The sequence below is a fragment of the Phaenicophaeus curvirostris genome, unplaced genomic scaffold (genome assembly GCF_032191515.1).
Source record: "Phaenicophaeus curvirostris isolate KB17595 unplaced genomic scaffold, BPBGC_Pcur_1.0 scaffold_241, whole genome shotgun sequence".
In the NCBI taxonomy this organism is placed as follows: Eukaryota; Metazoa; Chordata; class Aves; order Cuculiformes; family Cuculidae; genus Phaenicophaeus; species Phaenicophaeus curvirostris.
In genome coordinates, this window is record NW_027206856.1 from 57447 (window position 1) to 73499 (window position 16053).

General features: G+C 62.2%; 1 protein-coding gene across 1 annotated transcript in view; it reads right to left on the reverse strand.

The window, feature by feature from the left end:
- Window positions 1-236: 236 nt before the first annotated feature.
- LOC138734796 (voltage-dependent L-type calcium channel subunit alpha-1F-like) overlaps window positions 237-16053 on the reverse strand; it is a 69786-nt gene continuing 53969 nt past the window's right edge. Inside the window, exons 34-41 of the mRNA XM_069882608.1 lie at window positions 15882-16012; window positions 15671-15790; window positions 5949-6037; window positions 4495-4614; window positions 4147-4283; window positions 2502-2614; window positions 661-921; window positions 237-547 (exon numbers count right to left, since the gene is read on the reverse strand). Of these exons, the coding sequence (XP_069738709.1) occupies window positions 260-547; window positions 661-921; window positions 2502-2614; window positions 4147-4283; window positions 4495-4614; window positions 5949-6037; window positions 15671-15790; window positions 15882-16012 (1259 nt within the window). The 3' untranslated portion in view covers window positions 237-259. The remainder of the gene's footprint in view (window positions 548-660; window positions 922-2501; window positions 2615-4146; window positions 4284-4494; window positions 4615-5948; window positions 6038-15670; window positions 15791-15881; window positions 16013-16053) is intronic.

The window sequence follows — 16053 nt, forward strand, 5'->3', positions numbered from 1 at the left end:
TCCTAGAGCCCCCTCAGTTGGGTCCTAGTGCCCTCCCCCCCAAAAAAAGGGGTCGATGCTGGGTCCTAGCACCCCCTAACAGGGCGATGCCGGGTCCTAGTGCCCCTCACCCCAAATGGGACAATGCTGGGTCCTAGTGCCCCCCACCTCAAACAGGGCAATGCTGGGTCCTAGAGCCCCCCTCAGCTGGGTCCTAGTGCCCCCCCCCAATAAAAAGGGGGTGATGCTGGCTCCTAGCGCCCCCAGCCCCGCCTCCTCTCTAAATCCCCCTGACACAAGCCATCTCGTCGGCCAGCTCGTCCTCGGGCGGGGGGCGCAGGGGCTCCTCGTCGCTGTAGACGGCGGCGGCGGCGGCGGTGGTGGCGGCGCTGGGGGCGGCAGCGGGGGGCCGGGGGTTGGCGGGGGGCCGCCGGCGGGTGAGGAGGTCGGCGGCGGCGCTTTCCATCTCGTCCATGGTCATATCGCAGGCGTCCGCGATCTCCCGCTTGGCCACCGCCACGAATTTGGGGTCGCGGGCGAACAGGCCCAAGCCCTCCGAGATCAGCACCTGGAGGACGGAGGAGAGAGGGGGAAACTGAGTCAAGGAAAGAAGCGACGGGGTGGGGGGTGGGGGGGGTGACCCCGTCCATATCCAACACCCCGAAATCCAACCACACTCACGGCTTCCACCAAGCTGTCGGCCGAGCCGCGGGCCAGCGCGTCGCGAGGGCCGCAAGCCCGAAGGTGCAAGGAGCCCGGGGGGCCTCGCTCCCCTCCCAGGACCCAGCGGGAGAGGGGGGGGAGGCTCCCCGAGCCCCCCCCGGCTCGCGTCCCCCCTTCGACCAGGATGAGGGGAGCGTAGAGGACGTGGCCTCGCGTCGGGGCCGAGGCCCAGGCCTGCGACGAGCCCCCCAGGCGCCACGTCTCGGAGCTGCCGTAGCCCTGGGGGGGGGAAAGGGGGTGTTAGAAGGACTTGGGGGGGGCCCGTGATAGCACATGGAATCGTAGAATTGATCTTAGAATCAATCGCGGAATCACTAGGTTGGAAAAGACCCACAGGATCCTCGAGTCCAACCGTTCCCGTCAGTCGCTAAACCGTGTCCCCCTGTGGGTCCCTATGTGACTCTATGGGTCCCTATGGGATCTATGGGGGCTCTGTGTGGGTCCTATGGGTCCCAATGGGTCACGGTGGGTCCCTATGGGTCTCTATGGGGTCTCTATGTGACTCTATGGGTCCCTATGGGCTCTGTGGGGGCTCTATGTGGGTCCTATGGGTCTCCATGGGGTCTCTACAGTTCCCTATGGGGTCCCTATGGGTCTCTATGGGGTCTCTATGTGTCCCTATGGGACTCTGTGGGGTCTCTATGGAACTCTATGGGTCCCTGTGGGTCTCTATGGGGCCCCTATGTGACTCTATGGGTCCCTATGGGCTCTATGGGGGCTCTGTGTGGGTCCTACAGGTCCCAATGGGTCACGGTGGGTCCCTATGGGTCTCTATGGGGTCTCTATGTGACTCTATGGGGTCCCTACGGGTCTCTATGGGGTATCTATGTGTCCCTATGGGACTCTGTGGGGTCTCTATAGGACCCTATGGGGTCCCTATGTGTCTCTATGGGACCCTATGGGGTCCCTATGGGGTCTCTATGGGTCCCTGTGGGCTCTATGGGGTCCCTATGGGTCTCTATGTGTCCATATGGGTCTCTATGGGTCCCTATGGGTCTCTATGGGGCCCCTATGGGTCCCTATGTGTCTCTATGGGGCCTCTATGTGTCCCTATGCGTCCCTATGGGGTCCCTATGGGTCTCTATGGGGTCCCTATGGGTCTCTATGGGGTCCCTATGGGTCCGTATGGGTCCCTATGTGTCTCTATGGGGCCTCTATGTCTCCCTATGGGTCCCTATGCGGTCTCTATGGGGTCCCTATGGGTCCGTATGGGTCCCTATGCGGTCTCTATGGGGTCCCTATGGGTCCGTATGGGTCCCTATGTGTCTCTATGTGTCCCTATGTGTCTCTATGGGGCCTCTATGTGTCCCTATGGGTCCCTATGGGTCCGTATGTGTCTCTATGGGGCCTCTATGTGTCCCTATGGGTCCCTATGTGTCTCTATCGGGCCTCTATGTGTCCCTATGGATCCCTATGGGGTCCCTATGGGTCCGTATGTGTCTCTATGGGGCCTCTATGTGTCCCTATGTGTCCCTATGTGTCTCTATGGGGCCTCTATGTGTTCCTATGGGTCCCTATGGGGTCCCTATGTGTCCCTATGTGACTCTATGAGACTCTGTGTGTCCCTATGGGCAACATGGGTCTCTATGGGGTCTCTATGGGGTCTCTATGTGTCCCTGTGGGCTCTATGGGTCCCTATGGGGTCTCTATAGGTCTCTATGGGTCCCAATGGGGTCTCCATCAGTCTCTATGGGGTCCCTATGGGCCTCTATGGGTCCCTATGGGTCTCTATGGGCTCTATGGGTCTCCATGGAGCCTCTATGGGTCCCTAGGGGTCCCCGTGTCCCCCCCCCGGGTACCTGTGGCCTGGGGGGCCCGGGGGGCCCCGAGGGGGTGTAGGTGCCGGGGATGGGCTCGTCCTCGCAGCTGCCCTGGCGCCGCAGACACTGCATGGGGAACGACGGCTTGCGGCCTGCGAGGGGTTAAACGGCACGGGACACGCCCACCCGTCAGGCCACGCCCACTCCCCACGCCCCGCCCCTCATTGACACCCCCGCCCTATGTGCTCTATGGGGGCTCTATGGGGTCTATGGGTCTCTATGGGGTCTCTATGGGGTCTCTATGGGTCTCTATGGGTATCTATGGGGTCTCTATGGGGTCTCTATGGGGTCTCTATGGGGTCTCTATGGGGTCTCTATGGGGCTCTATGGGGTCTCTATGGGGTCTCTATGGGGTCTATGGGGCTCTATGGGGCTCCATGGGGGCTCTATGGGGCTCTATGGGGCTCTATGGAGCTCTATGGGGTCTCTATGGGGTCTCTATGGGGCTCTATGGGTCTCTATGGGGTCTCTATGGGGCTCTATGGGGTCTCTATGGGTCTCTATGGGTCTCTATGGGTCTCTATGGGGGCTCTATGAGGCTCTATGGAGCTCTATGGGGTCTCTATGGGGCTCTATGGGTCTCTATGGGGTCTCTATGGGGTCTCTATGGGGCTCTATGGGGTCTCTATGGGGTCTCTATGGGTCTCTATGGGGTCTCTATGGGGTCTCTATGGGTCTCTCTATGGGGTCTCTATGGGGTCTCTATGAGGCTCTATGGGTCTCTATGGGTCTCTATGGGTCTCTATGGGTCTCTATAAGGCTCTATGGGGCTCTATGGGATCTCTATGCGGTTTATGGGGCTCTGTGGGGTCTCTATGGGGTCTCTATGGGGTCTATGGGTCTCTATGGGGTCTCTATGGGGTCTCTATGGGTCTCTATGAGGCTCTATGGGTCTCTATGGGTCTCTATAAGGCTCTATGGGGCTCTATGGGGTCTCTATGGGGTCTCTATGGGTCTCTATAAGGCTCTATGGGGCTCTATGGGATCTCTATGCGGTTTATGGGGCTCTGTGGGGTCTCTATGGGGTCTCTATAGGGTTTATGGGTCTCTATGGGGTCTCTATGGGGTCCATGGGTCTTTATGGGTCTCTACGGGGCTCTATGGGGTCTTTACGGGTCTCTATGGGGTCTCTATGAGGTCTCTATTGGGTGCTATGGGTCTCTATGGGGTTCTGTGGGTCTCTATGGGTCTCTGTGGGGTCTCTAGGGAGTCCCTATGGGTCTCTATAGGGTCACTATGGGGTCTATGGGTCTTTATGGGGCTCTATGGGTCTCTATGGGTCTCTATGAGGCTCTATGGGGCTCTATGGGGTGTCTATAGGGTCTCTATGGGTCTCTATGAGGCTCTATGGGGCTCCATGGGGTCTCTATGGGGTCTCTATGGGTCTCTGTGGGTCTCTATGGGTCCATATATCTCCCTATGGGTCCTTGTGGGTCTCTATGGGGTCTCTATAGGTCTCTATGGGTCCCTACGGGGTCTCTATGGGTCTCTATAGCTCCCTATGGGTCTCTATGAGGTTCTATAGGACTCTATGGGGTTCTATGGCTCCCTATGGGCTCTATGGGTCTCTATAGGTCCCTATAGGTCTCTATAGGTCCCTATAGGCCCCCGTAGGCGGCGTTACCGGCCGGCGTGGGGGGCAGCAGGCGCCTCCGTTTGAGCTGCTGCCCCTCTCGGTTCAGGTGCCGGGGGGGCAGCGGCAGAGACCCCCCCCTGCCCCACAGCGGCGCCTCCGCCCCGTAGCGGGGGGGACCCCGAGACCTGGAGGGTTGGGGGGGGGCAAAAAATTGGGGGGGGGGGGGTCAGAACCCCCTTTTTTTACCCCCTGGGACCCCTCCCTCCCCCCTCCCCAGTCCCCAAAACTGGGGGGGCAATGGGTTCCCCATTGCCCCCCCAGTTTTGGGGGCTGGGGGGGGGGAATCCCAGTGCCTCCCAGTGCCCCCCCCCCCCCCCCCCAAATTTCATCTCTTACTGGTCCCAGTAACGTCGGGGAACTGGGAGGTCGCCCTCCTCTTCGTGGCTGCCGGATTCGGGCTCCTCGGCTTCTTCGGGGGGGGCTGGCGGCGGTGGGGACCCCCCCTCCGAGCGGAGCCTGCGCGCAGCAAGGTGGGGACCCCCCCTCCGAACCCCAAACCCCCCCCCAGGACCCCAAAACCCCCCCTAGACCCCTCCAGGACCCCCAAAACCTCCCCAGGACACCCCCGGACCCCAACCCCCCCACTAGACCCCTCCAGGACCCCCAAAACCTCCCCAGGACCCCCCCCAGGACCCCAACCCCCCCACTAGACCCCTCCAGGACCCCCAAAACCTCCCCAGGACCCCCCCCAGGACCCCAACCCCCCCACTAGACCCCTCCAGGACCCCCAAAACCTCCCCAGGACCCCCCCCAGGACCCCAACCCCCCCACTAGACCCCTCCAGGACCCCCAAAACCTCCCCAGGACCCCCCCCAGGACCCCCAGAACCTCCCCCAGGACCCCAAAACCCCCCCTAGACCCCTCCAGGACCCCCAGAACCACCCCCAGGACCCTGAACCCCCCCCCAGATCCCCCCAAGGACCCCCAGACCCCCCATTTTCTACCTGCTGACCCCCCCAGGACCTCCAGACCCCCCCAAGGCCCCTCCCCAGACCCCTAGAACCCCTCCCAGGACCCCCAAAACCTCCCGAGGACCCCCCCCAGGACCCCAACCCCCCCCGAAACCCCTCCAGGACCCCCAGAACACCCCCCCAGGACCCTGAAACCCGCCCCAGATCCCCCCAAGGACCCCAAGACCCCCCCTTTCCCCCTAGTGACCCCCCCAAGACCTCCAGACACCCCCCAGGACCCCCAGAATCCCCCCGGGACAACCCTCCCCAGACCCCTAGAATTCCCCAGGACCCCCCAACCCCCACCCCAGACCACCCCCCCCCCCCCAAGTCCCCCCCTTTTCCCTATATCTCCCCCACATAGCCCCCCCCTTTCCCCCTGGTGACACCCCAGGACCCCCAGACCCCCCCCTTTCCCCACGTCCCCCCCCTCAGGACCCCCTTGTCCCCCCCTATATCCCTCTGTGTCCCCCCCTTTCCCCCTGGTGACCCCCCAGACCCCCCAGGACCCCCATGTCCCCCCCTTTCCCCATGTCCCCCCCCTCAGGACCCCCCCAGCACCCCCATATCCCCCCTTTCCCCCATGTCCCCCCCCTCAGGACCCCCCCAGCACCCCCATATCCCCCCCCTTCTCCATGTCCCCCCCCTCAGGACCCCCTTGTGCCCCCCTATATCCCTCTGTGTCCCCCCCTTTCCCCCTGGTGACCCCCTCAGACCCCCCCAGCACCACCATATCCCCCCCTTTCCCCCATGTCGCCCCCCCCAGACTCCCCCTTTCCCCCATGTCCCCCTCCCCAGGACCCCCAGACCCCCCCACCATGTGTGTCCCCCCCCCCTTACCTGTGTGTCTCGTGCCCCTCGGGGTCTCCGGGGGGGCCGGGGGAGGCCGGGGGGGGGCTGGGGGCCGAGCCGTACAGGGGCTGGGGGGGCTGCGGGGACAGGGGGGTCACCTAAACCCTCTAGGTGAGGCCTAAGGCCTCGTAGGTGTGACCTGACCCCTCTAGGTGTGGCCTAAGGCCTCGTAGGTGTGACCTGCCCCCTCTAGGTGTGGCCTAAGGCCTCGTAGGTGTGACCTGCCCCCTCTAGGTGTGGCCTAAGGCCTCGTAGGTGTGACCTGACCCCTCCAGGTGAGGCCTAAGGCCTCGTAGGTGTGACCTGACCCCTCCAGGTGTGGCCTAAGGCCTCGTAGGTGTGACCTGACCCCTCTAGGTGTGGCCTAAGGCCTCGTAGGTGTGACCTGACCCCTCTAGGTGTGGCCTGAGGCCTCGTAGGTGTGACCTGACCCCTCTAGGTGTGGCCTGAGGCCTCGTAGGTGTGACCTGACCCCTCCAGGTGAGGCCTAAGGCCTCGTAGGTGTGACCTGACCCCTCTAGGTGAGGCCTAAGGCCTCGTAGGTGTGACCTGACCCCTCTAGGCGAGGCCTAAGGCCTCGTAGGTGTGACCTGACCCCTCTAGGCGAGGCCTAAGGCCTCGTAGGTGTGACCTGACCCCTCTAGGCGAGGCCTAAGGCCTCGTAGGTGTGACCTGACCCCTCTAGGCGAGGCCTAAGGCCTCGTAGGTGTGACCTGACCCCTCTAGGCGAGGCCTAAGGCCTCGTAGGTGTGACCTGACCCCTCTAGGCGAGGCCTAAGGCCTCGTAGGTGTGACCTGACCCCTCTAGGTGAGGCCTGAGGCCTCGTAGGTGTGACGTGACCCCTATAGGTGAGGCCTAAGGCCTCGTAGGTGTGACCTGACCCCTCTAGGTGAGGCCGAAGGCCTCGTAGGTGTGACCGGACCCCTCTAGGTGTGGCCTAAGGCCTCGTAGGTGTGACCGGACCCCTCTAGGTGAGGCCTAAGGCCTCGTAGGTGTGACCTGACCCCTCTAGGTGAGGCCTAAGGCCTCGTAGGTGTGACCTGATCCCTCTAGGTGAGGCCTAAGGCCTCGTAGGTGTGACCTGACCCCTCTAGGTGTGGCCTAAGGCCTCGTAGGTGTGACTTGACCCCTCTAGGTGAGGCCTAAGGCCTCGTAGGTGTGACCTGACCCCTCTAGGTGAGGCCTAAGGCCTCGTAGGTGTGACCTGACCCCTCTAGGTGTGGCCTAAGGCCTCGTAGGTGTCACCTGACCCCTCTAGGTGAGGCCTAAGGCCTCGTAGGTGTGACCTGACCCCTCTAGGTGAGGCCTAAGGCCTCGTAGGTGTCACCTGACCCCTCTAGGTGAGGCCTAAGGCCTCGTAGGTGTGACCTGACCCCTCTAGGTGAGGCCTGAGGCCTCGTAGGTGTGACCTGACCCCTCTAGGTGTGGCCTAAGGCCTCGTAGGTGTCACCTGACCCCTCTAGGTGAGGCCTAAGGCCTCGTAGGTGTGACCTGACCCCTCTAGGTGTGGCCTAAGGCCTCGTAGGTGTGACCTGACCCCTCCAGGTGAGGCCTAAGGCCTCGTAGGTGTGACCTGACCCCTCCAGGTGTGGCCTAAGGCCTCGTAGGTGTGACCTGACCCCTCTAGGTGTGGCCTAAGGCCTCGTAGGTGTGACCTGACCCCTCTAGGTGTGGCCTGAGGCCTCGTAGGTGTGACCTGACCCCTCTAGGTGTGGCCTAAGGCCTCGTAGGTGTGACCTGACCCCTCCAGGTGAGGCCTAAGGCCTCGTAGGTGTGACCTGACCCCTCTAGGTGAGGCCTAAGGCCTCGTAGGTGTGACCTGACCCCTCTAGGCGAGGCCTAAGGCCTCGTAGGTGTGACCTGACCCCTCTAGGCGAGGCCTAAGGCCTCGTAGGTGTGACCTGACCCCTCTAGGCGAGGCCTAAGGCCTCGTAGGTGTGACCTGACCCCTCTAGGCGAGGCCTAAGGCCTCGTAGGTGTGACCTGACCCCTCTAGGCGAGGCCTAAGGCCTCGTAGGTGTGACCTGACCCCTCTAGGCGAGGCCTAAGGCCTCGTAGGTGTGACCTGACCCCTCTAGGTGAGGCCTGAGGCCTCGTAGGTGTGACGTGACCCCTATAGGTGAGGCCTAAGGCCTCGTAGGTGTGACCTGACCCCTCTAGGTGAGGCCGAAGGCCTCGTAGGTGTGACCGGACCCCTCTAGGTGTGGCCTAAGGCCTCGTAGGTGTGACCGGACCCCTCTAGGTGAGGCCTAAGGCCTCGTAGGTGTGACCTGACCCCTCTAGGTGAGGCCTAAGGCCTCGTAGGTGTGACCTGATCCCTCTAGGTGAGGCCTAAGGCCTCGTAGGTGTGACCTGACCCCTCTAGGTGTGGCCTAAGGCCTCGTAGGTGTGACTTGACCCCTCTAGGTGAGGCCTAAGGCCTCGTAGGTGTGACCTGACCCCTCTAGGTGAGGCCTAAGGCCTCGTAGGTGTGACCTGACCCCTCTAGGTGTGGCCTAAGGCCTCGTAGGTGTCACCTGACCCCTCTAGGTGAGGCCTAAGGCCTCGTAGGTGTGACCTGACCCCTCTAGGTGAGGCCTAAGGCCTCGTAGGTGTCACCTGACCCCTCTAGGTGAGGCCTAAGGCCTCGTAGGTGTCACCTGACCCCTCCAGGTGAGGCCTAAGGCCTCATAGGTGTGACCTGACCCCTCTAGGTGAAGCCCAAGGCCTCGTAGGTGTGACCTGACCCCTCTAGGTGAGGCCTAAGGCCTTGTAGGTGTCACCTGACCCCTCTAGGTGAGGCCTAAGGCCTTGTAGGTGTCACCTGACCCCTCCAGGTGAGGCCTAAGGCCTCGTAGGTGTGACCTGACCCCTCTAGGTGTGGCCTAAGGCCTCGTAGGTGTCACCTGACCCCTCTAGGTGAGGCCTAAGGCCTCGTAGGTGTGACCTGACCCCTCTAGGTGTGGCCTAAGGCCTCGTAGGTGTGACTTGACCCCTCTAGGTGTGGCCTGAGGCCTCGTAGGTGTGACCTGACCCCTCTAGGTGAGGCCTAAGGCCTCGTAGGTGTGACCTGACCCCTCTAGGTGAGGCCTAAGGCCTCGTAGGTGTGACCTGACCCCTCTAGGTGAGGCCTAAGGCCTCGTAGGTGTGACCTGACCCCTATAGGTGAGGCCTAAGGCCTCATAGGTGTGACCGGACCCCTCTAGGTGTGCCCTAAGGCCTCGTAGGTGTGACCTGATGCCTCTAGGTGTGACCTAAGGCCCCATAGGTGTGTCCTAAGGCCTCACAGGTGTGACCTAAGCCCCATAGGTGAGGCCTAAGGCCTCGTAGGTGTGACCTGACCCCTCTAGGTGAGGCCTAAGGCCTCGTAGGTGTGACCTGACCCCTCTAGGTGTGGCCTAAGGCCTCGTAGGTGTGACCTGACCCCTCTAGGTGTGGCCTAAGGCCTCGTAGGTGTGACCTGACCCCTCTAGGTGAGGCCTAAGGCCTCCTTGGTGTGACCTGACCCCTCTAGGTGAGGCCTAAGGCCTCGTAGGTGTGACCTGACACCTCTAGGTGTGGCCTAAGGCCTCGTAGGTGTGACCTGACCCCTCTAGGCGAGGCCTAAGGCCTCGTAGGTGTGACCTGACCCCTCTAGGCGAGGCCTAAGGCCTCGTAGGTGTGACCTGACCCCTCTAGGTGAGGCCTGAGGCCTCGTAGGTGTGACCTGACCCCTCTAGGTGAGGCCTAAGGCCTCGTAGGTGTGACCTGACCCCTCTAGGTGAGGCCTAAGGCCTCGTAGGTGTGACCTGACCCCTCTAGGTGTGGCCTAAGGCCTCGTAGGTGTGACCGGACCCCTCTAGGTGTGGCCTAAGGCCTCGTAGGTGTGACCTGACCCCTCTAGGTGAGGCCTAAGGCCTCGTAGGTGTGACCTGACCCCTCTAGGTGAGGCCTAAGGCCTCGTAGGTGTGACCTGACCCCTCTAGGTGTGGCCTAAGGCCTCGTAGGTGTGACCTGACCCCTCTAGGTGTGGCCTAAGGCCTCGTAGGTGTGACCTGACCCCTCTAGGTGAGGCCTAAGGCCTCCTTGGTGTGACCTGACCCCTCTAGGTGTGGCCTAAGGCCTCGTAGGTGTGACCTGACCCCTCTAGGTGAGGCCTAAGGCCTCGTAGGTGTGACCTGACCCCTCTAGGTGTGGCCTAAGGCCTCGTAGGTGTGACCTGACCCCTCTAGGTGTGGCCTAAGGCCTCGTAGGTGTCACCTGATGCCTCTAGGTGTGACCTAAGGCCCCATAGGTGTGTCCTAAGGCCTCACAGGTGTGACCTAAGCCCCATAGGTGAGGCCTAAGGCCTCGTAGGTGTGACCTGACCCCTCTAGGTGAGGCCTAAGGCCTCGTAGGTGTGACCTGACCCCTCTAGGTGAGGCCTAAGGCCTCGTAGGTGTGACCTGACCCCTCTAGGTGTGGCCTAAGGCCTCGTAGGTGTGACCTGACCCCTCTGGGTGAGGCCTAAGGCCTCGTAGGTGTGACCTGACCCCTCTAGGTGTGGCCTAAGGCCTCGTAGGTGTGACCTGACCCCTCTGGGTGAGGCCTAAGGCCTCGTAGGTGTGACCTGACCCCTCTAGGCGAGGCCTAAGGCCTCGTAGGTGTGACCTGACCCCTCTAGGTGAGGCCTAAGGCCTCGTAGGTGTGACCTGACCCCTCTAGGCGAGGCCTAAGGCCTCGTAGGTGTGACCTGACCCCTCTAGGTGTGGCCTAAGGCCTCGTAGGTGTCACCTGACCCCTCTAGGCGAGGCCTAAGGCCTCGTAGGTGTGACCTGACCCCTCTAGGCGAGGCCTAAGGCCTCGTAGGTGTGACCTGACCCCTCTAGGTGAGGCCTAAGGCCTCGTAGGTGTGACCTGACCCCTCTAGGCGAGGCCTGAGGCCTCGTAGGTGTCATCTGACCCCTCTAGGTGAGGCCTGAGGCCTCGTAGGTGTGACCTGACCCCTCTAGGTGTGGCCTGAGGCCTCGTAGGTGTGACCTGACCCCTCTAGGTGAGGCCTGAGGCCTCGTAGGTGTGACCTGACCCCTCTAGGTGAGGCCTAAGGCCTCGTAGGTGTCACCTGACCCCTCTAGGTGAGGCCTGAGGCCTCGTAGGTGTCACCTGACCCCTCTAGGTGAGGCCTGAGGCCTCGTAGGTGTGACCTGACCCCTCTAGGTGAGGCCTAAGGCCTCGTAGGTGTGACCTGACCCCTCTAGGTGAGGCCTGAGGCCTCGTAGATGTGACCTGACCCCTCTAGGTGTGGCCTAAGACCTCGTAGGTGTGACCTGACCCCTCTAGGCGAGGCCTAAGGCCTCGTAGGTGTGACCTGACCCCTCTAGGTGTGGCCTAAGGCCTCGTAGGTGTGACCTGACCCCTCTAGGTGTGGCCTAAGGCCTCGTAGGTGTCACCTGACCCCTCTAGGTGTGGCCTAAGGCCTCGTAGGTGTGACCTGACCCCTCTAGGTGTGGCCTAGGGCCCCGTAGGTGTGACCTGAACCCTCTAGGTGTGGCCTAAGGCCTCGTAGGTGTGACCTGACCCCTCTAGGTGTGGCCTAAGGCCTCGTAGGTGTGACCTGACCCCTCTAGGTGAGGCCTAAGACCTCGTAGGTGTGACCTAAACCCCATAGGTGTGGCCTAAGGCCTCGTAGGTGTGACCTGACCCCTCTAGGTGAGGCCTAAGGCCTCGTAGGTGTGACCTGACCCCTCTAGGTGTGGCCTAAGGCCTCGTAGGTGTGACCTGACCCCTCTAGGCGAGGCCTAAGGCCTCGTAGGTGTGACCTGACCCCTCCAGGTGTGGCCTAAGGCCTCGTAGGTGTGACCTGACCCCTCTAGGCGAGGCCTAAGGCCTCGTAGGTGTGACCTGACCCCTCTAGGTGTGGCCTAAGGCCTCGTAGGTGTGACCTGACCCCTCTAGGCGAGGCCTAAGGCCTCGTAGGTGTGACCTGACCCCTCTAGGCGTGGCCTAAGGCCTCGTAGGTGTGACCTGACCCCTCTAGGCGAGGCCTAAGGCCTCGTAGGTGTGACCTGACCCCTCTAGGTGTGGCCTAAGGCCTCGTAGGTGTCACCTGACCCCTCTAGGCGAGGCCTAAGGCCTCGTAGGTGTGACCTGACCCCTCTAGGCGAGGCCTAAGGCCTCGTAGGTGTGACCTGACCCCTCTAGGTGTGGCCTAAGGCCTCGTAGGTGTGACCTGACCCCTCTAGGCGAGGCCTAAGGCCTCGTAGGTGTGACCTGACCCCTCTAGGTGAGGCCTAAGGCCTCGTAGGTGTGACCTGACCCCTCTAGGCGAGGCCTGAGGCCTCGTAGGTGTCACCTGACCCCTCTAGGTGTGGCCTAAGGCCTCGTAGGTGTGACCTGACCCCTCTAGGTGAGGCCTAAGGCCTCGTAGGTGTGACCTGACCCCTCTAGGTGAGGCCTAAGGCCTCGTAGGTGTCACCTGACCCCTCTAGGTGTGGCCTAAGGCCTCGTAGGTGTGACCGGACCCCTCTAGGTGTGGCCTAAGGCCTCGTAGGTGTGACCTGACCCCTCTAGGTGAGGCCTAAGGCCTCCTTGGTGTGACCTGACCCCTCTAGGTGTGGCCTAAGGCCTCGTAGGTGTGACCGGACCCCTCTAGGTGAGGCCTAAGGCCTCGTAGGTGTGACCTGACCCCTCTAGGTGTGGCCTAAGGCCTCGTAGGTGTCACCTGATGCCTCTAGGTGTGACCTAAGGCCCCATAGGTGTGTCCTAAGGCCTCACAGGTGTGACCTAAGCCCCATAGGTGAGGCCTAAGGCCTCGTAGGTGTGACCTGACCCCTCTAGGTGAGGCCTAAGGCCTCGTAGGTGTGACCTGACCCCTCTAGGTGTGGCCTAAGGCCTCGTAGGTGTGACCTGACCCCTCTAGGTGTGGCCTAAGGCCTCGTAGGTGTCACCTGACCCCTCTAGGTGTGGCCTAAGGCCTCGCAGGTGTGACCTGACCCCTCTAGGTGTGGCCTAGGGCCCCGTAGGTGTGACCTGAACCCTCTAGGCGTGGCCTAAGGCCTCGTAGGTGTGACCTGACCCCTCTAGGTGTGGCCTAAGGCCTCGTAGGTGTGACCTGACCCCTCTAGGTGAGGCCTAAGACCTCGTAGGTGTGACCTAAACCCCATAGGTGTGGCCTAAGGCCTCGTAGGTGTGACCTGACCCCTCTAGGTGAGGCCTAAGGCCTCGTAGGTGTGACCTGACCCCTCTAGGTGAGGCCTAAGGCCTCGTAGGTGTGACCTGACCCCTCTGGGTGAGGCCTAAGGCCTCGTAGGTGTGACCTGACCCCTCTAGGTGTGGCCTAAGGCCTCGTAGGTGTGACCTGACCCCTCTAGGCGAGGCCTAAGGCCTCGTAGGTGTGACCTGACCCCTCTAGGTGAGGCCTAAGGCCTCGTAGGTGTGACCTGACCCCTCTAGGCGAGGCCTAAGGCCTCGTAGGTGTGACCTGACCCCTCTAGGTGTGGCCTAAGGCCTCGTAGGTGTCACCTGACCCCTCTAGGCGAGGCCTAAGGCCTCGTAGGTGTGACCTGACCCCTCTAGGTGAGGTCTAAGGCCTCGTAGGTGTGACCTGACCCCTCTAGGTGTGGCCTAAGGCCTCGTAGGTGTGACCTGACCCCTCTAGGCGAGGCCTAAGGCCTCGTAGGTGTGACCTGACCCCTCTAGGTGAGGCCTAAGGCCTCGTAGGTGTGACCTGACCCCTCTAGGCGAGGCCTGAGGCCTCGTAGGTGTCATCTGACCCCTCTAGGTGAGGCCTGAGGCCTCGTAGGTGTGACCTGACCCCTCTAGGTGTGGCCTGAGGCCTCGTAGGTGTCACCTGACCCCTCTAGGTGAGGCCTGAGGCCTCGTAGGTGTGACCTGACCCCTCTAGGTGAGGCCTAAGGCCTCGTAGGTGTGACCTGACCCCTCTAGGTGAGGCCTGAGGCCTCGTAGGTGTCACCTGACCCCTCTAGGTGAGGCCTGAGGCCTCGTAGGTGTGACCTGACCCCTCTAGGTGAGGCCTAAGGCCTCGTAGGTGTGACCTGACCCCTCTAGGTGAGGCCTGAGGCCTCGTAGATGTGACCTGACCCCTCTAGGTGTGGCCTAAGACCTCGTAGGTGTGACCTGACCCCTCTAGGTGAGGCCTAAGGCCTCGTAGGTGTCACCTGCCCCCTCTAGGCGAGGCCTAAGGCCTCGTAGGTGTGACCTGACCCCTCTAGGTGTGGCCTAAGGCCTCGTAGGTGTCACCTGACCCCTCTAGGTGTGGCCTAAGGCCTCGTAGGTGTGACCTGACCCCTCTAGGTGTGGCCTAGGGCCCCGTAGGTGTGACCTGAACCCTCTAGGTGTGGCCTAAGGCCTCGTAGGTGTGACCTGACCCCTCTAGGTGTGGCCTAAGGCCTCGTAGGTGTGACCTGACCCCTCTAGGTGAGGCCTAAGACCTCGTAGGTGTGACCTAAACCCCATAGGTGTGGCCTAAGGCCTCGTAGGTGTGACCTGACCCCTCTAGGTGAGGCCTAAGGCCTCGTAGGTGTGACCTGACCCCTCTAGGTGAGGCCTAAGGCCTCGTAGGTGTGACCTGACCCCTCTAGGTGAGGCCTAAGGCCTCGTAGGTGTGACCTGACCCCTCTAGGTGTGGCCTAAGGCCTCGTAGGTGTGACCTGACCCCTCTAGGCGAGGCCTAATGCCTCGTAGGTGTGACCTGACCCCTCCAGGTGTGGCCTAAGGCCTCGTAGGTGTGACCTGACCCCTCTAGGCGAGGCCTAAGGCCTCGTAGGTGTGACCTGACCCCTCTAGGTGTGGCCTAAGGCCTCGTAGGTGTGACCTGACCCCTCTAGGCGAGGCCTAAGGCCTCGTAGGTGTGACCTGACCCCTCTAGGCGTGGCCTAAGGCCTCATAGGTGTGACCTGACCCCTCTAGGCGAGGCCTAAGGCCTCGTAGGTGTGACCTGACCCCTCTAGGTGTGGCCTAAGGCCTCGTAGGTGTCACCTGACCCCTCTAGGCGAGGCCTAAGGCCTCGTAGGTGTGACCTGACCCCTCTAGGCGAGGCCTAAGGCCTCGTAGGTGTGACCTGACCCCTCTAGGTGTGGCCTAAGGCCTCGTAGGTGTGACCTGACCCCTCTAGGCGAGGCCTAAGGCCTCGTAGGTGTGACCTGACCCCTCTAGGTGAGGCCTAAGGCCTCGTAGGTGTGACCTGACCCCTCTAGGCGAGGCCTGAGGCCTCGTAGGTGTCACCTGACCCCTCTAGGTGAGGCCTGAGGCCTCGTAGGTGTGACCTGACCCCTCTAGGTGTGGCCTAAGGCCTCGTAGGTGTCACCTGACCCCTCTAGGTGAGGCCTGAGGCCTCGTAGGTGTGACCTGACCCCTCTAGGTGAGGCCTAAGGCCTCGTAGGTGTGACCTGACCCCTCTAGGTGAGGCCTAAGGCCTCGTAGGTGTGACCTGACCCCTCTAGGTGAGGCCTGAGGCCTCGTAGGTGTCACCTGACCCCTCTAGGTGAGGCCTGAGGCCTCGTAGGTGTGACCTGACCCCTCTAGGTGAGGCCTAAGGCCTCGTAGGTGTGACCTGACCCCTCTAGGTGAGGCCTGAGGCCTCGTAGATGTGACCTGACCCCTCTAGGTGTGGCCTAAGACCTCGTAGGTGTGACCTGACCCCTCTAGGTGAGGCCTAAGGCCTCGTATGTGTGACCTGCCCCCTCCAGGTGAGGCCTGAGGCCTCGTAGGTGTCACCTGCCCCCTCCAGGTGAGGCCTGAGGCCTCTCCTCACCTCGTAGACGCTCTCCCGGGCCTGTTCCCCCTCGGCTTCTCCGTCTCCTTCTCCCTCCAGGTCGCAGCTGAGCGCCCGCCGCATCTCGGGGCCGAGCGCCTGCAGCGTCTGCAGCCCGGCCTGACGGACGGACGGACACACGGACACGCGGGGAGGTCACGAGGAGGTCTTGGTGTCCACCTGCGGCCTCCCCGAGGGCCGACGGCCTCACCTGGAGGGCGCTCTGGTTGCTGGGGGCGGCGTCCGGGCCCAACATCCCTCGCTCTTTGCGGCGTCGGAATTTGCGGAAATAATCTTGGATCAAGAAGGTGGCGTAGAACTTGCCCACGGTCACCTCCTCCTCTGAGAAGAACCCGAAAATGAGAGTTGGAGAAGGTCCTCGA